Source organism: Mercurialis annua, linkage group LG2, assembly GCF_937616625.2.
Source record: "Mercurialis annua linkage group LG2, ddMerAnnu1.2, whole genome shotgun sequence".
NCBI lineage: Eukaryota > Viridiplantae > Streptophyta > Magnoliopsida > Malpighiales > Euphorbiaceae > Mercurialis > Mercurialis annua.
In genome coordinates this window covers 48,455,435-48,473,309 of record NC_065571.1, presented here as the reverse complement: position 1 = coordinate 48,473,309, position 17,875 = coordinate 48,455,435, and the positions used below count along the sequence as shown (strand labels likewise).

The following is a 17,875-nucleotide window of genomic DNA, read 5'->3' as shown; positions in this document are numbered from 1 at the left end:
TTCCTTTCATAACATGTTATAACTGGAATCAAATTTTGAAAGACAAAAAAGAAATAGTGGATGCATTAAGGGGGAGGGTGCTGTGTCATCCACATTTGAGTTATGAGTTCAAGTATTACCGTGTTGTCAATCAATGATTCTGTTAGTGAACATCCGTCTGAATTTTATGAACTGAAAATTTTATGCCGGAAAATGGCGTGTTTAGAAGAAAAATTGCAAGGCTATTGCGGAATGCACTTAGTCCAAAGTCGGGCACTTTAAGTTTTCTATTACTGTCGAGAAGCAAGTTTCAGGCTGCAAGCAAGATCATTTAGTTAGTCCAATTTACTCCTAGAAATTAGCTTGTAGTAATATTTAATAGACCTTGAGATCTCTGTAATAAACTCCTCTATTATAACAGTACGCAACAGCATCTATTAGTTGTTGGCAGGGGTAGACCAACCTTAAGCCTGGGCTGCTGTCAAATGTTCTTGGAAGTTCTCAACAAAAAATTGAACATTTTAAATGGAAGGAGATGGAATTTATAGTTATATTAAGGTGAGATGAAAGGTAAGTCTAAGTTGTCGAGAGAATAAAAATGAACTAGATGGTAAGATAAAATTTAGCTCGAGCTGAAAATCATCATGATTCCATAACTAGTTGCTCGAACGTTTTTCATGCCTCTGATTTCTTCAATTTCTTACGCTGAACCTAATGACTGATGCGTCTTATAAATAGCATGGAGGAACGGTAGCCAAACTCCGCAGAGTCCTCATACCACTCTCAGCATGAGAGGACCACTGATCAACCCTCTAGGAGTAGTGGCCTTAACAGTAATGGTGGAGTTGAAAAATGAACAAATAAGAAGATCAATACGCTAGCTCTTCGACATCAACCCGACAACGCTCATCTAAAACCAGAATGATCTGTATGATTTTGAAAAAGTAAAACTAATCAGAAAATTAGCTGAAAAAGAAAATAAAAAAGAAGGTAAAAAAAGTACCGAAAGATTATTGAGGCAAGCCATGTGAACAAAGTCCTCGCCAGTCTCTTGCCTAAAAGCCTTAACGTCCTCGGTGATAGATAAACTTTCCATAAAATCGATAAGTATCAAAATTAGATAGAGAGCTTATAAGGATTTTGATTCTTAACCGTCTCGCCATATTTGGTATATTTTCTAAAGGACTTTTCTTTTTTATTAGACCATACGTTTCTTCTTAGGAAGCTCCTCTTCATTAGCAGAAGCCAAAAAAATTAAGCCATCATTAGCAAGCATGACTTTGCCACAATTACCAACTACAACAATCTCCGAAGATTGTAGCTGAACATCAGGCTATATTTGTGCCTGAAGCACCAAGATTATCCTCCAGAGGAGTAGAACTGATAACTTATATGAGTAGATAAGTCTACTTCTAAACTAGAAAGAATTTGGTCAAGATCAGTATTTATCCTACAAAATAAAAAGAAAAAAGCAAGTTAGAAAAATACCTTTGGTAACATTTTCGTGTGAGAGGTTAGCAAGACCCCTAGGAGGATCCGCCGGAAGCAACATTCAATGCCCAAGGTATTGCTTACTAAAACAAATATCAGAGATCTCGCCGTCTTACATTTAAGCATGGAGTCGCCAGCGAAATTAGACTCATCAATGGTCATGGGAAAAGGAGAAATTTGTATTTTTTTTAAAAAATCCCTTAAAAAAATTAACAAAAGAAAAATCATACCAGACCAAGAAAAATTTCGAAGTCCAATTTTTTAGAGAATCAAAAAGTTTAAACATGAATCGCCCTAACCTACTAGTAGTATAAACAAATACCTCACTCTTATGCTGAGTAAAGAAACAAAAATGATTAAAGAAATTCATTAAAGGATCTTTTTCCCAAAGCCTATATGACTATAAGAAATAGAAAAGAAGTCAAATAGCCTTGCCCAGGTGCAATATCTAAATCAAGACATACTTAAATAATAAAAGGATCTAAAGAAAGTCTAAGACCAGCAAAAAAATGTTCGTCGAATAAAATAATTTTATTAAGCGAGATGGAAGTAATCGTGAGATCTAAAGAGTCTTCGAGGTTTCTTAACCTCATATCGTTTTGGAAATTATACCTAAAATGAATATCAAGAACTTGTTATTCAAAAAGAGACCAAGTTGTCATCATAAGCATTTCATTTTTCTCTCATCCTATTAGCCAGTGTTTTGAAAATCGGATCAGACTGACTGGTTAGACCGGTTAAACCAGGAGTTGGTCAAGTGTTCAGTTTTTTAAGTTTTGAGAACCGGAAATCCGGTCCAATCGGTTTGGACCGGACTGAATCGGTGAGCCGAAATCGGATTGGACCGGTCGGTTCAACCACACCTACATATTTTTATAATATTTTAGAAAAATTATCGAAATTAAACTTTTAATTTTCTTACCTTTTTATATTATTGAATATTAAAGAGTCAACCGTCTACTAATTTCGATTGAGGACCGTCATCTTTTGCCTCAGTGAAAGATTTCTGGAACTATATTGTTGCTTTCTCCCAGTATTACCATGTCCCACTATATTGTTGCTCTCTCCCAGTATTACCATTTCTGGAACTATATTGTTGCTCTTATGGCTCGACAGTATTACCATGTCGCTTCTCCTATGTTGGTTGAGGCTCTTGCGCTTAGAGAAGCCATTACTTTAGCTGTGAGACTTATACTGAATTCAATTATTATTGAGGGGGATGCTAAAAGCTTGATAGATGCTATGCTAGGAGGTGGGGCTGTTGATTTGAACCGCAAAGTGATTTTACAGGACTGCAGAGTCATTTGCAGGAAATTAAACTCGTTCTCCTTCAATTTTATAAAGCGCTGTTGTAATAGGGTGGCACACGATGTTGCCAAAGAAGCCTTAAGAGATCTCTTTTTTTGTTCTAATCCTCTGACTCAATTATTGTGGCTAAAAACGAGACTATTGTAGTCGATTCCTTTCATTCAATAAAATGGTCTTTGCCAAAAAAAAAAAATCTTTGCTTATCAAATTTTTTCATCTACTCCATCTTCTTACTACTCTTCATTGATCTACTTGGTGTCATCCTTTATCTTTAGATAGATGCTTCCTTCAAGTACCCTTTAATTAGAAGGGTAAAATTAGGACCTTTTAAAACATCAAGGGTGTGTTTTTGCCTAATTTTTCATGAGGAGTTAATTCGAACTCCAAGTTAAATATAAGGGGCATATTTTAACCTTTTTCTTTTATTTTGAGATTGATAATGATGTTTCTTGAGCGGTGTCACCGCTGACTCATTTTATTTAAATGCTATCTAGAAAAAGGGTCGCCACCTCATCTTTACTTCTTTTCTTCTAATCCCAATAATAAATTATGTTATATCTGATCTTTTTTTGATAAATATATCTGATCTTTAACTTGATCTATGGTCAAATATTACTTAATCTAATCTATAATTTACTGATATATTAGTATTATTTAAATTTAAAATTTAAAAATTTATTTACTACAATTAATTATAATAATAAAAAATTATGTTATACTTCATTCGTCACGATATAATTATCTTTTTTTAATATATTTATATATCTCTATTACATTACTCTCTCCGTTCTAATAAAATTGCCCATTTTATTTTTATCACACAGTGTAAGAAAACATAATTATTGTTATGAATTTTATAATTTTTTCTCTATTTCTTTTATCATGTCTTCATCTTTATCACACAGTTTAAGAAAATATAAATATTTTTTTTAATTTTTTTAAAATGGACATCTCTATTGAAAATAGAGGGAGTATGATTTTTAAACTAATTTTTTATATATATTATTTATATTTAAAATTCACTATTTATTATCATCCAAGCAAGTGAATCAATTTATAAAAATTTAAAATATTAATTTTTATTTTAAAGTACGTAAAAATAATAAAGTGAATATTATCATCCAAGCAAGTGAATCAATTTATAAAAATTTAAAATATTAATTTTTATTTTAAAGTACATAAAAATAATAAAGTGAATAATTAAATTAAAACAAAAAGAGCACAATTCAGCGGTAAAAATGTGATAATCAAATAAATTATTTCTACCTCTGAATTGTAATAAAAATTAGATTACCATAAAGACATTCATCCAAAGGGTTAAAAAAGAAGAAAGAAGCATTGAATCATTATTCTGTCACCCTTGTTCTTAGTTAAACAAATCTTTTTAGTTAGTAGTCAAATCAAACAAAATTACTATTTTTGAAGAAATTGTTTCCAATTAAATTAATAAATCATATTTTATCATTATCCATTAACACATTAACTATGCATCTCTCTCAGTATATAAATATAATGCAGCTCAACATCAAGAACACAACAACATAAATACCAAAACCTCTATATTCAGTGAAAAGTGCATAATCACTCAGTTTCCATTGCAATAATTCAGTGTTATTATTGGTAAAGTCTCTCCCTTTTTAATCAAAACTTTCTATTTTTACGCGACAATTATAGAATTTTTGTTTGATATTCTAGAGATAAGTTTATCTCATTGCATTGTTTATTTTTTTGAAGTGATCAGATTTTTTTGTTTCAATTGTTTTCTTAATTTTTATGTGTTGTTGTTTGTTGATGATCGGAGGTACCTGTTGTATTGCTGATCACTGTATTGGGGCTGACCAATTTTATTAAAAGACAGAAAGGATTAGTTTTTTTGATAAAAAATATGTCTTTTAAGCTGTCCCTGTTTTATGTTAAAGATTGCTGTTATTATTACAATTTTGTTTTCAGAATTTGATCTGCATCCGTGGCGGATTCAAGGTTTTTTTTAACCCGGACTTAATTTTAGTTCTCTTTGATCTTCCAGCAGCCCGAGTTTAACCTCCCTTTGGCCCTGAATTCGCTACAAATATTTCCTCTATTTTTAAAAAATTCCCAACCCGCGGGATCCTACCCTAGTCTAAGGGTGGTTCTGCCCCTGTTCATATGGCTTTAAAGTTGGGTTCTTTTTCTATTGATTAGGGACATTAGGATCCATGATTTTTTTTAGTTTCTAATTTAATTATGTTTCAATTTATGGTGTTTCTATCTATGGTTTTGGAAGTAATAATTGTTTTGTGGTATGTTTGGTGCAGAGTTAGTATGAGTAAAATGAGCAGGATGAAGGGTGGGGGAGCATTGCTAATTCTTCTTTACTTGAATATATTCACTTCCAAAGTGGTAAGAGTAACCTTTTATAAGGAGTTTATTCCAGTTCAACATTGTTGTTTATTTTCTTTTATCGGATTCTGGGTGTTCATCTTTTTGGTTTCATTACCTTGATCTCAGATTGCTGGTAGTGCACAAACATGCCCTGCTGACCTTGGTGGTAAATGTGCTGATTCAGACGAATGGACAGGAGAATTCTTCCCTGAAATTCCCAAAATTAAGTATGAGGTAATGAATTTTTAATCTAATCTAGTCGTTTATTTATGTTATCTTGATGTCTTTTATATTTGTTATCTCAATTTGATCTGCCATTGAAAGTCTTATTAAGTAAAGTTGACATTTAAAGTTGTTTCTCTACGATGGATGGTTTGCTCAAATAGTGATTATTGGCACTGTTATTTGCAGGGGCCTTCTAGCAAGAATCCGCTAGCATACAAATGGTATAATGCAGAAGAAGAGATTCTTGGGAAGAAAATGAAGGTGATATTTCATTCTTATATTTCATTATTGATGTGCTATTTATGTCAACTATCTGAAAAGTATTTTACGCTCATAGGATTGGATGAGATTCAGCATTGCGTTTTGGCATACATTCCGTGGGACAGGAGGTGACCCATTTGGTGCTCCAACTAAATATTGGCCTTGGGAGGATGGGACTGATTCAGTGGCTATGGCCAAACGAAGAAGTAAGATTGATGAAGTTATGAGGGATTTCTCTATGGTGTGGTGTATAAACAACGCTGTCTTCTTACTTATTTTTCCTTTGAAAAACGATGCAGTGAGGGCCAATTTTGAGTTGCTGGATAAACTTGGAGTTGATAGGTGGTGTTTCCATGATAGGGATATAGCGCCTGCTGGAAATACTATTGAGGTAAATTCATTAGTTGGCGTAAGAACTTTAGAAGAATGGTTTTCTTATGGTTTTCAATTTTTAATGTTTTTGAAATTTAAAATAGCTGTTCAGTTTCAGATGACGGGCATTTCCATTGATCATAACTCTGCCCATGGAGGCTACTTGATATCAATTTGTTTATGTTGCAGGAAAGTAATGCAAATTTTGATGAAGTGGTGGCCCTTGCTAAAGAGCTTCAGGTAATTAACCATGCATGCATTGGTCTGAAGAAGAATGAAACTTCTTTGATCATGTGCCGAAAGTGTTTCTTGTTCCGTTAATGGGCTTTATGCAGTAACTTTTCCTTTTAATCAATTTAGTCATGTAACTGTGCAGGGAAGCAAGATCCGTCCTTTGTGGGGTACATCTCAGTTGTTTGTACATCCTCGTTACATGCATGGTGGTGCTACTAGGTACTGTAAACTCGTCGTTTGTTAAGTTTTGTGCCTGTGGTGTTGATATATTTTGCGCTCGCTGACTCAAGACTGCAACCTTTCTTGCAGTTCTGAAGTAGGTGTATATGCATATGCCGCAGCTCAGGTTAAGAAAGCAATGGAGGTTTGTGCATAATCTGAATATAGGACGTTGGTTGTGAATATAGTGTACATTCATGTTGTTGCTACTTCTGATTTGATGCCAAGTGTTTTACAATTAATGTTTTGCCATAGGTCACACATTATTTAGGCGGAGAAAATTATGTTTTTTGGGGTGGTCGCGAAGGTTACCAAACTCTTTTGAACACAGATATGGAAAGGGAGCTAAATCATATGGTATTATGAACTCTTACTAAAATACTGCTGTGTATATTTTCAAAAATTCAAATTACAGATTGATCCTTGTTTAGTGAAAAAGTTGAAATTTCCACTCCGAGGCATCTGGTCTTTTAAACTAATTGATGCTATGGCTACCTGTAGGCAAGATTTATGGAAGCGGCTGTTGCCTACAAGAAGAAGATTGGATTCAATGGTACATGCTCTTCATTTTATAACCCGTGCTTCATATTTTACAAGTGTGATTTTGTCCATTTAATCTTAAAAAGAGTACTTTTATTAGCCAATTTGTTAACGTTTGATTTTTATACATCTAATTGCTCATTGTTTTAAAAATGGTCTCCTTAGTAAATAAAGGATTTTTAAATATTTTATCATCTCTATCTTATGCTATTCTATTATGTTGAATTGCTGAAGCTAGTCTTTTTTATTGCAGGGACTCTGCTAATTGAACCCAAGCCCCAAGAACCTACTAAACACCAGTATGACTCGTATCTTATTTATTTGTCTCTGTTAAGTGTATCCTATGTTAACCTATGATGGTATTTTTCTCAGGTATGATTGGGATGCTGCTACTGCAGCTAATTTCTTACGAAAATACGGGCTCATAGGTGATCATCGAAACTTCTTTCCTTACATTTCTTGTACAGTTGACATTCAGATTAAACAAATTCTTAGTCTCTAAATATAGTTCGCATCTCTCTTGAGCTTGAATAGTATATTGTATCAGTAGTTTTATCTTACGATAAACCTCATGACCCTTATTTTTGTTTGCAGATGAATTCAAGCTCAACATCGAGTGCAATCATGCAACTCTTTCTGGTCATAGGTACATGTCCTTATCTTACCCTTCTTTGGTCCATGAGACATTAGTTACCAAATGCATACAAGTTTGAAAAAATTCTCTTACCTCTGAGACTTTGGTGTTAAACAGCTGTCACCATGAGCTTGAAACTGCAAGAATCAATGGTTTACTCGGAAATATTGATGCCAACACCGGTGACCCTCAGATTGGTAAAAGATACTTAGAAACCTTCGACTTCTCCAAATTTGGCAGCTTTAGTATAGAAAAGCTCTAAAATGATTGAGAATTTGGAAAGTAATAGTGTTATTGCCATTCTACAGGATGGGATACCGATCAGTTCATGACAGATATTGCCGAGGCAACTCTGGTTATGACGAGTGTAATTAAAAATGTAAGTACAATATTATAACGTGTTGAATTTTTTTGAAGAACTTGCTGTTTCAGATGGAAATAAATTAATTAGTTTTAACTTTTGCTTGGCACAGGGAGGATTGGCACCAGGAGGATTCAATTTTGATGCAAAATTGTTAGTTTCTTGATTTTAGATCAACTTATTCTTATTCACAAGCATAATAGGATTTCTCTATATAGTTTGATTATAATATATTAACTATATCTGAGTTGATGATTAGGCGAAGAGAGAGTACCGATGTTGAGGACATATTTATTGCTCATATCGGTGGAATGGATACCTTGGCTCGTGGACTTCGAAATGCTGTTAAGTTAATTGAGGTGAACTTTTCTATTACCTTTTCTCTAATTTAAATTTCTTTTGCATATAATTCAGAATTTTTTTCTTAACCTGATTTTGACACCAAGTGACTTTTCTTGCTGTACACTGAAGGACGGTTCGTTGGCTGACCTTGTACGCAAGCGCTATCAGAGTTTTGACACAGAAATCGGAGCACAAATAGAGGTAGTCAATTTAATACCTCTTTGCAGTTTATTTTTAATTTCTTGTGAATTTAACTGCAAGTTCATGCATCTATTAATAGGCTGGTAAGGCTGATTTTGACATGCTCGAGAAGAAAGCCATCGAATGGGGTGAACCAAAGGTTCCTTCTGCCAAGCAGGTAACTTCATCAACCTGTTCTCTACATGCTGCTGGTTTTATACTATGTAGCATGAAAATAGAAATGCTAAAACAAAAAATCCTGTGAAACAACAATCTTTAAAAGAATAGGTTATAGATACCGAGTATTGGAGTTTCAAAGCATTTTTGGAAATGGAAACTAAATACCAAAATATAGCACTCAAGAAATTTCCGTGCAACATAGGATTTATAAGATTGCAACTAATGTATATTAATTTTTCGTTTTCGTGGTATTGCAGGAACTTGCAGAGATGATTTTCCAGTCTGCCCTATAAGGTGTAAGGCAGATAACATAGTAGCAGCAATAGGGCTTTGCCTACAATGCTTCCAGATCTCCCTCGTTTGTAATAATCATATTCAGTAGGAATAATACATACTAGAGCTTATCCGTAACAGAAACCGTTAAATGTAGGTAATGCGGCTTTCGAGTTAAATGCAGGATGATTTATGAGCAAAAGTTTTTTTATCTATTATTTTATGCTTTAGGCACAACTTATATTTAATGGAATTTTATATTTTAGTATTTAATTTTTGTTTACAGAAATATTTTAATTTTTTAAATTTATAGCATATTCTGGTATTCTAATAGAAACAAACATTCTTCAGTCGTTTTCTATTTCACTCATTCACTGTTTTTCATTTCAATATTTTATTATTTTTGTTTACCTACAACACAGTTAACAACAACTGGGATGTTCAAGTGTGGTAGAGTGGTCATTTTTCTTATTAGTATATGTTAATTTTTGACAAAAATTATCTTTGATTTTGAAACTAAAATTAAAAACATCACAAATTTATTTTATTTTCCAATTCAATTAAGGTACCCAGTTGAATTCTTGATAATTAGGTGCTTGATTGTTAATGTGTAGCTTAACAAATTTTGGTTCGACACAATTTGAACCCAATACACAGCCCTAATTATTTGAAAACGTTCAAAAAGAGCACATTTCTACATTCTCTAAAAAGTAAATAGCATACATTCTCTAGAGAGTTTCTATTAGGGCTCTTTGAATCAATTCTAGTATAGAATTCATTTCATTTCGTTTCATTTCTAAATGAATTCTATTTGTAAATAATTTGAAAATGAATCTTTGTGTTTGGTTTTCCGAATTTTAAATATGAATTTACTTTTAAATAAAGTAAAATAAATTGAAAATTGTATTTCGAATGTAAATGTAAATTTAAATTGTGAAAGTTCATTTGAACCAAACACATATTTTGTAGAAATTTAATTGAATTCCATAAAAATTGTGAAATTCATTTGAACCAAACAAACCCTTAGTGTTAATGCTACTTAAAATATTTTAAGAGATGAAGGACCTAAATAAAAACTGGTCACTGGTTATCTATCAAAACAGAAACATATAATGAAGTAACAAATAAAAACTTTTAAGTGACATGAATTAGGAGTACAACCATGATGAAAATACATGTCATTAGAAACAACACAAGCCATGTAAAACATGTCGTCTTTGAACTTTTTGAATATATGTCGAGGGCTCGAACATTGGCATGCCCAGTGCCAGCCAAGCTTTGCTCAACGGCCTTCTCCGTAGAATCAAGTATCTGCATTCAAACAAACAACAAGGTTCTAAGAGTCGCTAAAAGAATGTATCCTGCGCAAAATACAGCGCCCCCCAAGGCTGTGTGCAACTACATCAAGCATGAAATATATATAAAAAAAAGATTTCTCTGACAATAGATAAATATATAAGAAAAGAAAAATCAGGCAAATTAGTGCAAGATTAACATTTTGCATAACAATGTTCATAATCTCATGTTAAATTTAGAAGATCGTGATCTAAGTACCCCGGAAATGGAAAGCTTGAAAATAGAAATGCCAAAATATGGAACAGATAGAATACAGAAACAAAACACTGAAGTGTAGAAGTCGAGAAGTTTGTGCATGTGTCGGAGGCACTGGGTATGGCCAAAACTGGCTTTTAAATGCATATGCTTGAACTTCTAATGTGATGGAATTCAACTCTTACAACCAAAATACGATCGACCAGCTCAATTATGTGAATTGAACAGCTAGACAAGTGATTGCAGTGCTAATATTGATACCCAATAAAATTAGAAATTGTTACCTTCTCAGTATTTTGCAGGGATTGACTCATTAGAAGACTACTCTCTTTAAGAAGTTGTGCCAAACCAACCATTTCATCAGTTAAGTTTTCTTGGAGATTTCTAAAATAGCATAGGAAGACAATATAAAAATAAGTTATAAACAACACGTCGAACAAGTCATTTTCAGGTCTGAGAGTTGAGATCCATTGCAGAAACAGATTAAGAAACAAACTAATATCTGAAAAGTTACAAAGTACCTGTGCTTTTCAATACGAGCTTTTGCTGGAGTGTCCAATTTGAGAGGTGTTGATGTATCAACATGAGTACTCTCACGAGTTCTGTCATCAATGTTTGACGCTCCCCTATATAATCAACCCATTTTGAGCTCAAAATACTTGGGGAAAATGAAAGAATAACTGGGAGATTCCATAAATCACATAAATCCTAATAAACTTACACAAATCTTCTTCTCAAGCCAGGAGAGGAAGGAAAATTAGTTTCTTCAACGGTACTAGGACTTTCTTTTTTAGGACTCTGACCCAAAGTCTTTTCAGATATCCTAATATGAGGCTGAGAATTAACATTATAAGCATGGCTCACAAATTAAACATCGAGCACAGCAACAAGCAAAAGTGCTAAGATAAACAGATGAAAACATCATCATCAAGGACACAAATATTATTTATTTGACATTTAGGAATAGAGAAAATAACTTCTGAGTTTACCCCTAACCAGCTCTCTGACGGCTTTGAACAAGTCGCACATACACCCTAGTACATGTTCCTCGGCGATGAGGACATAAACAAAAAGATGCAGTATTGGGGAATTGGGCGACAGCCCCTGCTTACTAACCACTGGTTCTATCCCGGCCAAGGGACAAAAGGGATCTAGGTGGGAATAGTGAAAGAAAAAGAAGGGGAAGACGCGGACTATGAACTCCCCTTTCGGAGTCTTAAGTTCAGGACCATGGTATATTACAACCAGAACTCAGAACATAACAAATAGATGAACCTTATTCATGAAAAACATAGAATACTTTAAAACCGTCAACATAAAGTAGAAAAATACTATCAATGCACATATGAAACATATTCGACATATCCAACAACTAAAACATCCACTAAACTGTTCACTACAGCCAAAATATATATACGATTATTACGATTGGATGACAGGTGAGAAATAGCATAATCGTAATCAAATATGCATTATAAGCTACCAAATCACACATGTAAGTTGTAACGGCAGAAAAAATGATGGACCAATAATTACCATCCATCTAATATCTATTTTAACTGTTCATGTAACATACCAATGAAGCAGCTATGCTGGAAGCAATGGCTTCAATCTTCTCAGAATATTCATTCACCTTGGCCTTTGAAACTCTAGATAAGCCGTGTGGAGTTCTCTCTTCAGCTAATTGTTCCAATTGTTCCCTTAAGGTAGCAACATACTGCAAAATAGTCCGTAATCGATATAATTATCACTAAGCTATTAGAAGCTGAAGATAGCTTCATTTTAATTAAAAAAAAAGGAAACAATCATTTCAAACTACATACGTACATGTATTAATTTGGCTTGATTTTGTTGTCGAGGAGCAGTTGCGAGCAATCTTCGCAAGTTTATAGTTGTTTTACTCATTCCCATTAGAAGATTGATCCTCTGCTCCGTTTTATTATTAGTACAGTTGAGTTGTTTCAACGGATGCTTTTCATTACACAAACTGACATCATTAGACTGCTAACAAAGTAGTAAATTTTGTGTGGCTTCGTCATTGAAAAGGAAAGGGTAAGAAAATCAACTAAATTTTAACAACGACAAATGCATCCACTACTTACATCATCGGCAACGGTTGGAGTTGGAGCGGATTAGCTGGCGTCGAGATCAGGGGAAATTGAAAGGACAGAGAAGGTTTTTTTTTTGAATTAGGCGCCACATATGTTGTTTGATTGCACTTTTTATTTTATATTTGCCATGGGGCATATATGTGGCGTGTCTTGTCAGCATCACGAAAGCGTCATATATGCAAAATGAATTGAAAATTAAGGATTGGATATTATTAAAATGAAATCATATATTGGTTTGTATTTTTATGAAACTTTCTTTAAACGTTTAATCTTTTTGATTATTTGACCTAAAATTATAGTAATATTTTTTTTTGTGTTTTCTCTGCATTGTAACTGAAAAAATAAATTTATCCATTACAAAAACAGGATATATATTTTTTTTTAAGAGGTGTGTTTTTAATCAACCAAAACTTCCTAATTAGTAAACAGAATTCCGGCACAAAAAATTGTAAAAATATAAAATGCAAAAAAATGTATCATAAATATTAAATATTTTAACAACAATTTATTATTTGAATGATTAGAATTGATTTTTATTTTATTTTATTCGTTAAAAGATAATGAATTATAGAATTTTGACATTTTTAATGTTAATTTTTTTAAAAAAAATTATTATTTAAATTGAATATTAATTTGATTCGCGCAAATGCGCGGGCTTATGCCTAGTATACTAATAAGAGAGAATTAGAGAATTACCTAAATAAGAAAAGTATTAGCAATTACCTACCATAAAGTTTGGACTTGAGTTACATACCTATCTGTGTCAGCCATTTATTTTTATACCCTATTCTATTTGTTTTTATATCTAAAAATTACTCCACCTGTTTTTATCATAACAAATTTCTTCTTTCTCCTCAAAATTTTCATCTCATCTTTTCTTTTCTTTTTCAGATCTCAAATTTTCTCAAATTTCACTATTTTTTCTTCAATATTCTGTCAGATATTTTCGAATTAATGCTTCATTATTCAAATTCATACATTACGATCAATAAAAACTGTGGATTCAGTGAAAAAAAGGATATAGAATTGTTCAATCGAATTATTTTACAGTTTTAGTATGTTTAATTAGGTTTCAAAGATTTTTGAGATGTTTAAATAGTTTAAAACGTAATAAAAATTATATAACAGTTGCAAACTGTTTTATTCGCTTAAATTCAATTACGGTTTCAAATACAGTTTCAATTACGGTTTCAAACCGTTTACAAAGGTTTCAAACAGTCTAAAACAGTTTCTAAAAAACGCTTTTAAAGAATCTAAAAATAACAGTTTCAAACAGTTTCAAAAAACAGTTTCGAACAGTATAAAACAGTTTCAAACCGTTTACAAAGGTCTCAACCTGTCTAAAACAGATTCTAAAAAATACTTTTCAATAGTTTATAAAATAACAGTTTCAAATAGTATCAAACAGTTTCAAACCGTTTACATAAAAAAAATAACAGTTTCAAACCGTTTACAAAGATTTCAAACAGTATAAAACAATTGCAAACCGTTTCCAAAGATCTCAAGCAGTCTAAAACAGTTTCTAAAAAATACTTTCAAACAGTTTAAAAAATAACAGTTTCAAACAGTATAAAACAGTTTCAAACAGTTTACAAAGGTTTCGAACAGTATAAAACAGTTTCGAGAAAACAGTTTCAAACGATTTCTAAAATTAATTTAAAACATTTGAAAAACAGATCAAAATATCATTAATGAAGAACATTACGATTTTTTCAAAAAAAGTTGTAAAAAATTTCAAAAAAACGATGCTACAATAATTTAAAACAACATAGAAAGAAAAAAGTAGAAGAAGAAGAAGAAGAAGAAGAAGAAAAAGAAGAAAAAGAAGAGAAGAAGAAGAAGAACTTTCTCATCTATCACCGTCATATTATCTTTTAAACTCTTTTTTTATTCAAATTTCTTTGTCTTAGAGTTCATTTGTATAATGTGGAAAATAGAAAAAGCAGATTCGAAAAAAACGAAGAAGAAAAAAATTGCAGATGAAAGAAGAAGAAGAGAGAGAAAAGGAAGAGAGAGAAAAAAAAGAAAAATGAGAAGGAAAAAAGAGAAAAAGGAGAGAGAAAAGAAAAAAACGAAAAAAAAGGAGAAAGAGGAAAGAGAAAAAGGATAGAGAAAAAAAAGGAAAAATGAGATATGCATGTGTTTAAAAGTAGGAGAATAAAAATACAAATAAGTTATTTTGCTAATTGAGGTACAACTAAAAACAATAGAAAAATAGAGTAAAAAAGTAAATTTTTGAAATTGAGGTATTTAGAACAAATAAGCTAAAAAAAGGAGTGTTTTGTGCAAATTCCTCTGCTAATAATTACAGTGGACATTTATCTACGATATATAAAGTAGAATATGTTTTTCTATGGTTGACAAGTGGCGCCCATATTTATTATAATAAATTAATGAATTATAACACTTTTTTCTATTTTAAACTTAATATTATTTTAAATTATTTATTAACTTTATTTCTAATAAATAACCTTTCTTTCTATTGTAAACTTACTATTATAATATACAAGTTGAAGTTAGGATAATAAATATGAGGTCCTAGGGCTTGTAATGAACTCGGACTTGCAATAAAATAGTCAAGTCTGATTGGACTCGGCCAGAACCCGTGCAAATCCGGCCTATAAACAGGTCTAGGAAGGACTAAAGAACCCAACTCAAAGGCAAACAATGTTCCTTTAACATATGATATCCACAGCCAGACATTTTGAGATAAGAAAGTGCACAAAACCCTCTATAACCAAAAGCAAACACACAAGGAAAAAAAAAGTAAAGAAAAGATCAAAGAAAAGAAAATGAAGCTTATGCTTACCTTAACTATAGCCTCTATTCTAGCTCTACACCTTATAAACTCTTCACAACAAAGGCCAGACATAAACAACATAACTCCGACTCCGACTCCGACTCCATGGCCTCCACAATTCCATGCACTTCTGTACATGAACTTGAGCAAAGGAAACCTTCAAATGAGTGATTTATGGTATGATTGGCCTAAAGGAAGAAATGTGAATATATTTCAAAAACAACTATCCATAATTCAGTATGATATAGAGTGGAATAATGGGACTTCTTTTTATTATACACTTAAAGAGCCCTTTAGTTGTGAGATTATGGAATTTGGAGTTGGAATTCCTAAGCCTGATTTTCTTGAGGGAGCTGAGTATTTGGGGACCAGAGTTACTGATGGATTGTTGTGTAATGTGTGGGAGAAGGTTGATTTTATTTGGTATTATGAAGATGTTGCTACTCAAAGGCCTGTTAGATGGGATTTCTATGATGGTATGTAGTTAGTTGCTTACTTTTTTACATTTGTGGTTAAATTTTTTGCTTCTCTAGTTGTTTTAAATGATTTATTAGGGATAGATGGTCGGCTCAAACCCGAAGAACATTGGTATTTTTTAAAATTTCGTTTTATGTCAGTTGTGTCAATGCAGACTCGATAAATTTAAGTTAAGATAATGACAAAATCCGAACCAAACTATTTATAACACTTATTTCAAAACTAAAACTGGTCAATTGATTTTTAAGTGACTAAACTGTTCGATTTTCGGATGGCATGTCACTATTTATGATTAAAATATTTTGATTCAGTTGTCGCATGACTGACATATTGTAAAATTTAAAATTATTTTGAAAAATGACCATAATTGGCATAACACAAGGAGATTTTAATATGGAAATTTTTAAAATATTTAGCCTTACTAATGTACTGTTTTCTTTTCATTTACATTACTATGATAAAGTTTGAATTTGGTTGATTATTCATATATTAACTTGTAGACTACTGAAGAAGAGTTGTATATGAATGAGAATTGCAGGTATATCATCACATGTGATGACATTTGAGGTTGGTGCTGTGTTAGATGATTCATCCACTCAAGCTCCTGCATACTGCTTCCTTCAAACCCCACACAAATCCAACACAAATGTGTAATCACGCCATCACTTTATAATCAGATGCTACCTAGCTACTCTCTTTTTTATTCACTGCTGTAAATAAAGCTGGCTATGAGCCGGTTCGGATCCGAAACAGGATGGGTTAAAACCGGCCCGAAATCGATCAAGTTCAGAACGAGGCCTGAACCGGCCCCAAATTATGAGGGAACTGGTTTTGATTCGGCCGGAACTGTTGGTTTTTAGTTCTGGTTTTATACTGAAAATTTTAACAATATCACTTTGTGTATTTTGTTTTAGGCTTAATTACTTAAAAAATCCTCACCTTGAACTTTTTTTTCGTTTATACCCTGACCTTTTAAAAAAATCATTTGCACCCAATTTTAGGTTTTTAGATTTCATCTCTACCCAATATAAGGATATAATTCATAATTTTAATGAATTAAAGGATAAAAAAATTAAAAATAAATAAATAAAAGGTTATATCATACGTCTAATTAGTATATCTATACTATATATAAAAGCACGGATGGGGGGGAACAGGCAAATTTACTGAATAATCCTTTTTAGTTTACTAATAAATAAAGGTTTTATGGTCATTAACTAATTAGTTGTTTAATTAATCACTATTGTAATTAGAATAGGTAGCTAAATTATCTCCAATTTAATTTTTAGTATGTAAACAATAACTAAATTGTCTACAAATTAGTAGGAATACCTATTTTTTAGTTTGATTAAACTACAAAATTAAAATACTGTATTTGGTCAATATATTATAATTTAAATTTCTATCTTATTATTTTTAAAGATATTATTAATAAAATAAAGTTAATTATTTAATTATGATTATTATAAAATCAAAAGAAAAATAAATTCAGTATGGAAAAAATTTAATAACCGAATATATTAAATTTACTTTTACAAAAAGTCTTAACTAATTTAATATTAATTATAAATACAAAATTGATATAATTATAATAGATTTACTAATATGTTCAGTGAGGAGTTACGTTACGAGACACGTGCATAGCACGTAATGCGAAACTAGTAAAATAAATTGAAGGATTATCTTAAACTTTTTTTTAAGTGAAAAGAGACAATTTTAGTACTTTTAGATAGCGACGAAACATAAAAGGGCTTTTTATATGAAATATTGTTTTTTCTCCAACATTTACTTTTTTAACATTCCTTCTAAATCTTTACATTTCATACCAACTTTCTTTTCTTTTATAAAACTTTTTGAAAAAACTTTATTTTTTATATTAACTCTTATTTTCCAACATTTTTTTTCATCATTTTTAATTTTTTTTTCACCATTATATTTCTGCACTTAATATTTATCACATATTTTAATTGTTTTTT

General features: G+C 31.7%; 3 protein-coding genes across 5 annotated transcripts; 2 read left to right on the top strand and 1 right to left on the bottom strand.

Moving 5' to 3' along the window:
* The first annotated feature begins 4,274 nt into the window (after positions 1–4,274).
* LOC126669706 (xylose isomerase) lies at positions 4,275–9,233 on the top strand. Its single transcript, XM_050363247.2, has 21 exons — positions 4,275–4,398; positions 5,073–5,157; positions 5,266–5,373; positions 5,551–5,625; positions 5,702–5,831; positions 5,925–6,016; positions 6,187–6,237; positions 6,374–6,450; positions 6,541–6,595; positions 6,706–6,807; positions 6,952–7,003; positions 7,244–7,289; positions 7,363–7,418; positions 7,585–7,636; positions 7,742–7,821; positions 7,933–8,003; positions 8,098–8,138; positions 8,245–8,344; positions 8,457–8,528; positions 8,608–8,685; positions 8,945–9,233. Exons 2-21 carry the CDS (start codon positions 5,080–5,082, stop codon positions 8,978–8,980), a joined length of 1,452 nt encoding a protein of 483 aa, XP_050219204.1. The 5' UTR covers positions 4,275–4,398; positions 5,073–5,079; the 3' UTR covers positions 8,981–9,233.
* A 793-nt stretch (positions 9,234–10,026) lies between these two features.
* Positions 10,027–12,771, bottom strand: LOC126666839 (uncharacterized). 3 transcript variants are annotated; one of them, XM_050359716.2, is made up of 7 exons: positions 12,614–12,771; positions 12,339–12,482; positions 12,088–12,228; positions 11,233–11,345; positions 11,033–11,137; positions 10,796–10,895; positions 10,027–10,271 (listed from the first exon to the last, which is right to left on the bottom strand). In XM_050359716.2, exons 2-7 carry the CDS (start codon positions 12,420–12,422, stop codon positions 10,095–10,097), a joined length of 720 nt encoding a protein of 239 aa, XP_050215673.1. In that variant the 5' UTR covers positions 12,423–12,482; positions 12,614–12,771; the 3' UTR covers positions 10,027–10,094. The 3 variants fall into 3 exon arrangements, with proteins under 3 accessions (XP_050215673.1, XP_050215674.1, XP_050215672.1); XM_050359717.2 differs by having other exon boundaries at positions 12,339–12,515; positions 12,614–12,744; XM_050359715.2 differs by having other exon boundaries at positions 12,339–12,512; positions 12,614–12,743.
* Positions 12,772–15,278: 2,507 nt separating this feature from the next.
* Positions 15,279–16,790, top strand: LOC126666752 (uncharacterized protein At4g14100-like). The gene is made up of 2 exons (XM_050359612.2): positions 15,279–15,898; positions 16,438–16,790. Exons 1-2 carry the CDS (start codon positions 15,415–15,417, stop codon positions 16,551–16,553), a joined length of 600 nt encoding a protein of 199 aa, XP_050215569.1. The 5' UTR covers positions 15,279–15,414; the 3' UTR covers positions 16,554–16,790.
* The last annotated feature ends 1,085 nt before the right edge of the window (positions 16,791–17,875 follow it).

Excerpts from the sequence above, each read along its gene's own strand:
- LOC126669706 (XM_050363247.2), top strand. The coding sequence starts at position 5,080 with ATGAGTAAAATGAGCAGGATGAAGGGTGGGGGAGCATTGCTAATTCTT. Across the intron at positions 7,290-7,362 it reads CAAGAACCTACTAAACACCA|GTATGATTGGGATGCTGCTA; the intron begins GTATGACTCGTA and ends TATTTTTCTCAG. Across the intron at positions 7,637-7,741 it reads GCAACTCTTTCTGGTCATAG|CTGTCACCATGAGCTTGAAA; the intron begins GTACATGTCCTT and ends GGTGTTAAACAG.
- LOC126666839 (XM_050359716.2), bottom strand. The coding sequence starts at position 12,422 with ATGGGAATGAGTAAAACAACTATAAACTTGCGAAGATTGCTCGCAACT. Across the intron at positions 12,229-12,338 it reads ATCAAGCCAAATTAATACAT|TATGTTGCTACCTTAAGGGA; the intron begins GTACGTATGTAG and ends ACTATTTTGCAG. Across the intron at positions 10,272-10,795 it reads CCCTGCAAAATACTGAGAAG|ATACTTGATTCTACGGAGAA; the intron begins GTAACAATTTCT and ends GTTTGAATGCAG.
- LOC126666752 (XM_050359612.2), top strand. The coding sequence starts at position 15,415 with ATGAAGCTTATGCTTACCTTAACTATAGCCTCTATTCTAGCTCTACAC. Across the intron at positions 15,899-16,437 it reads TAGATGGGATTTCTATGATG|GTATATCATCACATGTGATG; the intron begins GTATGTAGTTAG and ends TGAGAATTGCAG.